Below are 10338 nucleotides of genomic sequence, written 5' to 3'. Positions count from 1 at the left end.
TTGCTCGCTTGCCTAAACATGTGAGACTGCTAAAGCTCTATTGGTATTGTTCAACATTTTTGTTAAATCCTTTCTTTCGTAAATTACTCCTAAAATCATAGATTGATAACTTGTCCATTGAATGGTGGACAAGTCATACACTCTTCCTACTAATAATATCTCAAATTGCGATACGTTCTAAAGATTGTTGGGTTTGTCCCAACCCTGCTGGATATTACCCAACAATGGGTTAAAACAACCCAGCATTTTTTAAGGTGTACAAACGTACAACAAGGATGTTGATCCAGGAACATGTCACACTTTTTGTAAGTTGACACTTAGCGGTGTAGAAATATGGAGCTGGTTGAAATCTCAGTGTTCGTCACTGTGGTCCCTCTAAACGCAGAACTATGTCACACAAACCCACGAACAATATAAAAAATATACCACTTATGCATTCGCCATTACATTTTCTCATTGGTCTGCTCTATCTCTCTCTCTTTTTCACATTTAAAATATATATTCATTTTATCAAAACAAATCAAATAAGATTCAATGGTCTTTCAGTGAGGTCCTTGGGTTGATCAGTTACGAACGGCCATCTGAACTGCAGTCAGTCGTGAAAAACACAAAAGCAACCATGCAAAGCAAACTCTTTACTCGCAAGAACAATATTTTCACCCCTTTCACCACGTCACGACAAATCACAACAGCTAATTTAGCAGTACACGCAAGCTCAGAACACAAAATGATTTTGTTCCACGTATACTTTATGAACATAGTAGTGCACGTTTAGGGGCTCCTAAAATCTTATGAAAAGAAGTCACCCAAGTTTGTGACCATTCTTCAGATAAGCATATTACCGCAGTGAATATCATAAGTGATTGTTAAAAGACATTCTGAAGCCGTGTGCTTCGCTGATTTGCAGTATTTTACTGCAGTGACTTGAGTGAAGAACTGCAGAGACGTGAGAAACGTGTTGAACCTTTTTCTGGAATGTCACAGTCGTGGCGGCAGTGTGGCGGCACAGAGATCAGAGATGGAAATCCTGTGCAAAATGTGAATGTGTGTCGGAATTTACTGTGTAGCATGTTCAACTTTCACAAAACAGAGCGGAGCACCGAGTTGTAAAAAATATTGATTTCAAAAATGTTTCTCGAACGTCGTTCTTAAAACACACAGGCTGTATTCGGAATAGAATACCACCTTACTTCTGATTGCATAATGTGCAGTATACTTGGTATGTACAACAGAATGTAATATGTATCATTTTAGAATCTTTCTCATTTTAATGCAAGTTGAAGCATGAAAAAGCATGCATTAAGCTACGGTTAATATCACTTTTCTACAAATGAAAGATCAAGTCAAATGCATTGCGGGATACGGTATCTGTATATCCTGGCAATGTATTCTAGAAGGCAATGCATGTATTCTGTACACGGGTAGTTGACAGTATGGAAAAACTAACAATGAAGATAAAACTCTCTTATGCTATTTTAAATAATAAATATTGACAAAATAAAATAGTATTGTTTGTTTTCTAACTTTTTGCTGTCACACTACCGGACACATCGTTTATTTGTCAACTACCCACATGCAGATATTTATATACTTAGTATGTAATAGTACACATACTAGATCTGGACAATATTAAAGAAAAATGCCATATGCATGTAATAATCATTTAAAAACTGAAAATGATATAACCAACAAACATGTTTCACATTATTTCTGATATTGTTCTAGTCTTTTTGCTATCTGCTTCAACCTATAACTTTACAATACATAACTAATTATTGAAATCATACTTCTAACCCTTGTGATATGTGCATTTGTGGTATTTCAATACGTTTATCACATTGTGCAGCCCTATAAGCCTCAATAAGAAGTAGTATGCTATTCCAAATACAGACAAATCCTCCTAAAAGCTTATTTAACATACCCCACTGAAACAAGTGACACATCAGACCAATGTTTTAAGCGCCACTGTATTTGTACTTTATATGTAAATGAACCTACGAATTGCTTTTACTCTCAGAGCCAATGAAGGAGAACATGGTCCTCTTAAGCTTATCACCAGCTTGCTTTTGTAAATAGTACTATATTGCCAAACAAGAGATTAGTGAGAGATGCCCAACAAAATCAATAATTACACTCAAGCATCACAACATGGCGGCATTCACATTGATTCGAGAAGCAGGACAGCAGAGGAATGCTGGCTGGAGCCCATCCCTACTCTAACTGTTTTTAAGGAAGAAACGTCAATAGCCATCAGCAAGCCAGAGGACAGGCAATTACGGCATACGGTAATGTATGCTGCCAGGCAGAAGTCGCAATAAAAAGCTTACAGCGGTGCCTCGGCTATCATATTTATGTGCTTCCATCTTTGCATACGCGAAGCTAAAACATCACCACTTCATTTTAAAGCTGCTCCTTCCATAAGCCAGTGCACCAAAGTTGGCACAGTGTCAAATCGCCTTTTGTGTGATGAAAATGTATTTGGCATGTACATATTCATAATGATATGTATTGTAGATGGTACATTTGCACAGTGTTTCCATTTCTGGTTTGGACCCTCGATGAAGCTTAATATGTGTGCATACGTTTTATACAGACAGCCTCCTCTCACCGGTGCTGAACCTAGTCCATAGGGTCCTGGCACTGGGCGCAGTAGATCATGTCCTCACAATAAGGCTCCACTTGAATGGTCATGCTGTGAAAGCCAAATTTGGTCTGAAGAAGTTCTGTAGCTTCTTTTAAGACACTCTGAGGGTCCGCATTCTCCTCTAAAAGAAGAAAAATAGCATAGTGAAAGCATAAGGGTTCAAAGGGATAGTTCACTCAAAAATAAAAATTCTTTCATCATTTACTCCCTCTCATATTATTCCAAACCTGTATGGCATTCTCTCTTATGCAGAACACAAAAGAAAATATTTTGAAGAATGTTGGGAACCAAAACAACAGGCTCCCATTGACTTCCATTGTATGGACACATAACCACCGAATCATGAAATATCTTCTTTTGTGGAAGTTTGGACACAATGATAATATGGTTATTTAGGGGTGTAATATCCCTTTTCATTTAAATAACAGAAGCGTTTTGGTACAAATCTTTTTTTTTTATTCTGTATAATCCAATAAAATGTAATGGTGATGAATGGTAAGATGCAAAGGGCTGATATTTCGATGTTTATTCATTTAAAAGTAACATTTAGTTTATTATCCGGTGAAGTTATTCAATGTCAAACAGGATAAAAACGTTAAAATAATATTTTGACAATAAAACACGTTTAAAAATATACTTACCAATAGCAATATGAACAGATATCAGACTGTGTCCCAGGGTGAGAGCCCACAGGTGTAAGCTATGCATGGCCTTCACAGCCTTCAGAGAAAGCAGCACCTCCTTCACTGAATTAAACTCTACACCTTTGGGCGCCCCTGAACCACACACACGACACATGAGATTTATAGACCACAGCTTGTATTATGCACCAGAACAAAAAGATCTTCCAACTAACTGTATCAATGTTTTGTATGACAACGAGAAAGTGTAGTGAACGTGAAAGTTTACCTTCCATGAGAATGTGGAAGACGTCTCTCAGGATGGTAATGGTAGTAGCCAGGACGAACACAGAGAAGAGAAAAGTGCATATGGGATCTGCTACTTTGTATTCTGGCTGCGTTAGAAGGTGGAGAGAGAGAACAGAAGGTCTGATGCCGTGAAGAACAGAATCAGATGCTTCTTCGTAAAGTGTCAAAATGCATTAGACAACAGATGTCAGAAAGAGGATTTTCTTCGGAGGGTCTGAAACAGAATTGAATGTCCTCTTTCGTATCGAGAACATTTCGTTTCATCGCTTTTTACATTTTCAGTTAACTTAGAATGAGCCGGTTCTTTTATCACTATATTAAAAATGATATAAATATATGAAGAGTTTGGCTTCAAAATGGTCTCTGGTATGTAATGACAGCATTTACTCAAGCAGACGTAGAGAGATTTTCAATGTCAGATATTCAGACATTGTTATTTATTCCCAAATACATGACTTGCTAAAGTAAATGCCATGCGAATGCGGCTTTTTATTATCTTTATAGGAAAATGTTGTCATCATTTACTCACCTTCGAGTTGTTCCAAATCTGTATAAATGTCTTTGTTCTGATAAACACAGAGAAAGATATTTGGAAGAATGCTTATAACCAAACAGTTCTTGACCACCATTGACTACCGTAGTAGGAAAAATGCCCTAAAAATGCTTTCCTACGTTCTTCAAGATATCTTCTTGTGTGTTCAAAAGAACAAATAAATTTAGAAAGTCATTTTTCCTACTAAAGTGTTTGGTTCCAAGAATTCTTTCAAATATCTTTATCTGTGTTCCTCAGAATAAAGGAATGTAGAACACTTTGAGGGTGGGTAAATGAAGCTAGAACATACATTTGTATGGTCTTCATGTTAAAAGTATTAATTTACCCTGAAGAAGATTATCATGGCTGCAACCATCACTCCAACGCTTTGTAACAAATCCCCCAAAACATGAATGAATGCCGCTCTGACGCTAGTGTTGCCATGGCCACCCAAGAGGCTGTGGGAGTGGCCATGACCCACGGGACTCATCCCATTCTCGTCAATCTTGTGGTAGCCTGAACCGTGACTGTGGAAGGTTGTAGAATGATGTAGAATATATGCCATTCTGTAACATAAGCCAGAATCATATCAATTAAACAAGACATTATTTGCATAAACATTTTTATTCATATAAAAAAGTGATTTCTGTCCTCACATGATGTTGACCACAACTGCGCAGCCGGATGTGACAAGCATTACGTTGCCTTCAATCTCATAGTCATTTTTTACAATCCTCTCAATGGCAAGATAAACCAACACTCCAGTCACAATCCAGATTGAAATTGCAGATACCAGTGCTCCCAGAATCTCTGTCAAGTCATGTAAGATAAATATGGTTCAGCATCATAGCTTCAAATGATTTGAACTTGAGAATCGATTTACTTTCAGTAAAGAAATAATTTGATTCAACTTACTGGCACTGTTAAGCTTATTCTAAATGTCTTCAAAACTTAATAACAACGTTAGATTTGGTGTTGAATCTGGCTGACACTCTAGACGTGTCTCACCTGATCTGTGCCATCCAAAGTTCATTTTTTTGGTTGGTGGTCGTGAGGAGATCCACAGGGAGAAAAGACTGACCATCATACTGCCTAAATCTGTCAGAAGGTGAGCTGCATCCGTCATAATGGCAAGACTGTGTGCTAGATAACCACCTGTGTCAAAAGAAAAGCATCCACAGTAAACATTATTCATTCATACGTGCAGTTTTTAGATCATTTTTGTTATAAGTAATCCTTTTGTAAAGTATTTTTGTAAAACAGTGTGTTGTTTGTGCTTACACAACAAAAAGTGTCCATAGTTCAAAAAGAATGGATGACTCATAATTATTTTCAAGTATCTCTCTGCATTGTGAATGCTGACTTGAACAAAAAAAGTGCTGTACGGGCTGAACAAAATCCTGAAAATGTCTGCTTATCACAGTTTAATAGATCAAGAATTGGTTGTGGTTCAGCATTTAAAATGATTTTTACACTACATGACAAATTGCTTAATGCTTACAGTGATGCAATGCAAACAAATAATCTATCCTGTCAAAAACTACTTAAGGACAAAACAAAATAAACTGCAAGTTTTTATTATTATTCCGACTACTTAAACTCAATGAGCCGTTCCTTGTTAAGAATTAGTTTTCAAAGTTATTACATAATGCTGCATTTAGGCTAATTCTGTCTCTTAAAAGGACTTTACAAGTTCTTACCTATAACCTCTCCGATCATGAACAGCAGACAAACTATGGAGGCAATGTACAGTTTCTTCTTTGCAATGAGTTTTTCACGGCTCTCCTCGTGTACTGCTTTATTCCCATGGCAATGACTTCCAACTGGCCTCTTCAGCTCGATAGCACCTGCCACGTCACCATTTCCTATAGGCAGATCTGGACAACTTTCTTTGGAACCTGAGAATTCACTGCAGAATGCATGCAGTTATCAGATAATGCTAAATTAACAGAGGCTCACTGTAAAAATAAGGAGGTCTCGGCTCAAAATGTTATAGCGACTGCATATGTGAACATGAAATGTTGGGCATTTTTCTAGTAGTATTTAATGGTGTTGGTTCTCAACCCAACACATTTCCAGAGAGCCACAAAGACCCCTACAAATCCCATTATAACCATTAAATCCATTAAATGTCTAATGTTAGCATGGTTGGCTGTTTAAGTCTTAGTAAGCTACTGTACATTTAAGAACTGCATATCCGTACAAGTAACATACTGTAAATAAACTGCTTTGTATCGGGTCATTTGCTACAGAAGCAAGCGGACTCAACGGAGCAGCCCCTAAATTCAGCTTTAGGTGTTTTCCTGCTTTAGCTGTTGACTATATGATCTGCGTCTTGCACATTGACTGAGTAAATAATGACACTTTAGCAACATATATTATGATAATATAAATAAGGGGTTCCCAAACACAGGTATAATCAAAGGTAGGCCATCTCATGGCTCACCTTTTAAATAGCAAATAGGGAAACAACACACATTCATTCATTCCCTTTACTTTTTATTTCTCTTGTCATGGACGAGTAAGTGATATTGTAAGTGTGATTATTAATAATGTTGATTATATTTTAATGTTTTAATAAACGCAGCCATAAGCTGTAAATGCGCCGCTTGCGCATGTGTCCACGCACAAAACTTGGCGAAAGCACCAAGTGGCTTTGCGTGACCCTCCGACCCAAACTTTGAGAACCTTTGATATAAGTGACCATACTGCAGTTAGTGTAGCGGATTGATAGATTTGGGAACGAGATTGCGGGTTCGCTTCACAATTAAATAATATCCATGGTTGGATTTAGTTAGCAATTTGGTTTATTTGTAGTCCTAATAAATGCAACTTTAACTATTCCTAAACCACTTCTCACATAAGGCAGTGAAGACGTCCCTGTATAGAGTGAATAATTGAATGTCGAACGATCCATATCCATTACTTCAGCACCACCGCCTCGGACAGCACCTGATAACATGGGACGTAAGAAAGTAACCTCCTAAAGGTATAAATGGAGATAAGGTGTACCTTTAGAGTCTTCGTAGTGCCCTAAGAGAACGTTTTCGGGAAACGCAGCCCAGATCTTTCTCATGTCATTACACAGACCAGACTGAGATTGAATCTGCTGACATGGCCGTTTTGGGCCCTTCTGTCTTGTGTAATGATGAGAGAAACGCGATGATGGGACTAATGGGGCGTGACGCGCATCTCGGCGCGCATGAGAAGATCTGTGTACTGCATCACACGCGCTGCAGCTGAAAGGACGCGCAGAGTGGAACACGCGTCTGTTTAATCTCCCCACCGGGACACAGACATGATACGCTGCTGTCCTTTCTGGCACCCTCGTTTCTGTCTTTGATTACATTGAACCGAACAAGTTCCTTTTAAATAGTGCGAAATTAATCGCAAATTATCACGTAATTACAAAATAGAGAATACAGGCATAACCACCCCCACATCCATCTTTAGAAGCTCCTTTGCACTCATCACTCACATTTTAAAGCTGTTGATGTACAGTAAGAAATACAATGTACATTCATTGTTACAAGACTTCTCTCTATTCGTGCAGGAATCTTAATTTTGGGGTAACCCAAATACCAATCGACATTAATAAATATTTGTCTGCAGACGTATAAGCCTCATCTGCTCCGAATGAATCATGCCGTCAGACCTGTGGCAATGCAGCAGTGCGTGAAATCATGGCCATGAGCACTTTAAAATCATGCAATTGGTTTAAGAATTTGCATGTTTATATATTTTATCTGTAAATAGAACTGAAAGTAACATTTATATGCCTTGCGTATTTTCATAGGCCTATGTTTTATTAAATAAACAACGTAATTTGAAATAAAAAATGTTTCTTAGATGAGAGATGACAGTAGCTGAACAGCAACTGTGTATACAATACAAATAAATTAAAATTGGTACGTATCACATTATTATGCATGCGGAAAGGTTGTACATTACAATGTCAAATCTGTATTGCTATCAGGAGCAAACCCTTTGTTTCAGTACCGACTTTTGTCTTGAGGACACAAGCAAACCCTGCACATTATCCGCTCAAGGGAAATCTAGCACTCGGCAACAATGTTTAATTCTGATAATGACTTTCCGGACAAGCACTGTGTCCGTTATCCTTGTTTAATGTCCCTCAAACAGGTGACTATGTACGTCCTATAAAATAGTATTTTTTTAATGAATGCGTCACCAAACTAAATAAATACCTTCTGTCTTTGCAATCCACTGCACATCATAACATAACTTAAATATATCATCATCTGCACATTTGCTGAACGTGTATTATTTTTGTCGCATAGTCACCAATTCTGTAAATTCTCATCTGTGGCTCAATGTGAAAATTGTCGTATTACTAAATAATGGATATAAAAATGTCTACTTTTAGTAGCCTAAGATCATATTATTTTTAATAGTGTAAATATAAAAGTATAACCGTTGAAAATACATTCTTATGTTATATATGCAGGTATACTTTGACACGGTCCTCCGCAAATTGTTGTGTTATACATCAAATTTTCGTTGCAACGGTTGTTGAATTTGACTGTAATCCAGGTATAATTCACCAATGATTTTTAATCGTTCGATATTAAAAATAAAATGGATTTCCACCAGGAGCCTAATAATCTATCGTATCTATAGTTTAAATATACATTTACCCCTATATAAATACAAGTTTGAATTTAAGTTTTTTATATAGACAACTCGAGTGTATCTGTCCATGGTGCTGAAACAGTTCTCTCTAAACTTGCTTTAATTTTTAAAGCGTGCAAGAAAAAAGCAAATAGCATATAGATGACAGAATGTTGATGGCACTACACTTTCTTTCTAAAGTTGTTGTTTTTTCGCTATAAACGAAACAAATAACAATTCTGGATCTTAAATGAAATGGTTCCCTAAAAATGTTATCTGGCAAACTTAATCCTTTCTTTAAATGTCTCCTTGAATAACAGTATTTTAAAAACTCTGTTCTGTAATGATGATGCCACCATATAACCATACATTCATCTGTGTTCAAATCGTATTTCCATATTTAGGCTACTGTATATGGAAGCCATATGTCGGCTATAGGTGAAATCACTTGCTCGGTAAATGTTCCTGGGCACTGGTCAAATAAACATGTCCACTGCAGCGAAACCGAAATGAACACTTTGCCTTATTTAAACAGAAGCATAGTTAATGTTCTTCATATAAATTACAAGTATTTCATAGACATATATTTTATATCATAAATTATTTCATACGTTTTTTAGAAGGAACGTGTGACGTACTTTAAGGCTTTTTAATAAAAAGAATTAAACTCAATAATATTGGCATACATGGCTTTTGAATTATTGCGTAAGATTGTGGAAATATCTGTTTTATTTCAATGTCTGTCATCTTATAAGGGCTTTGAGAAACGTAGAATGGTTTGATTGTATAGTGTCAAAAAAGAATTTAAAATACATATCACAGTATGCTATAATTGAGTCGTTTAAAAATGATTACAATCGTTATTTAAATATTTTAAACTCGCCGAAATATAACAGTGAATTAATAAATATAAATCCATAAGTTCATATTTACCTGTTTAGTTTTAAGGAGTATATTTTGGCATTTTCGTTGATGAGATGCGATTTCTCTGAAGTCGGTGGAGGATCCATGGTCCTGTACAGCTTAAGTGTCCAGTAAAAAAAAGAATGTAAATCCTACCAATTGTACAAAAAATGAAAATCTAGGTTTTTATTACACAGAAAAATTGAAACAATTCCAAGCCATCTTCAAGGGACACGAGAAATGACTAAAAGCACCCATGGCATCCACTCCAAAGACATACAAAGGCTTGGACATTCTGTAATTTCGATGCTGTATGTGCGGAGCCGACAAACTTGAGATCATATGGATGTGGTGCAGGACCCTCGGCAGTCCGGTGAGCAAATTTACGAATCCTACTATGGTAAAGGAACCCCACCGTTATTACACGTTACAAACTCGTTCATATTCAAAGACGGACGTTTGACATTGGAAAGCAACAAAGCAACGTCATCAGGACCTCTTTAATATTAAAGAGAGGATGCTTTGCCATAGTATAAATGCTCTAAGGTTTCACAAAAAGTGTGCTGCGCAGTTTTGGCTGCAGTGTAAAAAGAAAAGCTATAAAACAACTGAAATAAGTTTTTAAAGTAAAATTGGTTCACTGTACAATCCCATTTTAGCCTACTGAAGAAAATACTTGATAGTCTACTTTCCAAAGG

General features: G+C 36.7%; 1 protein-coding gene across 1 annotated transcript; it reads right to left on the bottom strand.

The window, feature by feature from the left end:
- Positions 1–2619: 2619 nt before the first annotated feature.
- Positions 2620–9747, bottom strand: slc30a2 (solute carrier family 30 member 2; the record flags this gene model as incomplete). Its single annotated transcript, XM_079475417.1, has 8 exons — positions 2620–2765; positions 3286–3420; positions 3554–3659; positions 4452–4671; positions 4762–4915; positions 5114–5260; positions 5806–6014; positions 9671–9747. The coding sequence occupies 8 exons, from the start codon at positions 9745–9747 to the stop codon at positions 2620–2622; spliced, it is 1194 nt and encodes a 397-aa protein (XP_079331543.1).
- Positions 9748–10338: the final 591 nt, after the last annotated feature.

Source organism: Barbatula barbatula (genome assembly GCF_947034865.1).
Source record: "Barbatula barbatula genome assembly, chromosome: 15".
NCBI classification, from domain to species: Eukaryota; Metazoa; Chordata; class Actinopteri; order Cypriniformes; family Nemacheilidae; genus Barbatula; species Barbatula barbatula.
This window is presented reverse-complemented; position numbering and strand designations above follow the sequence as displayed.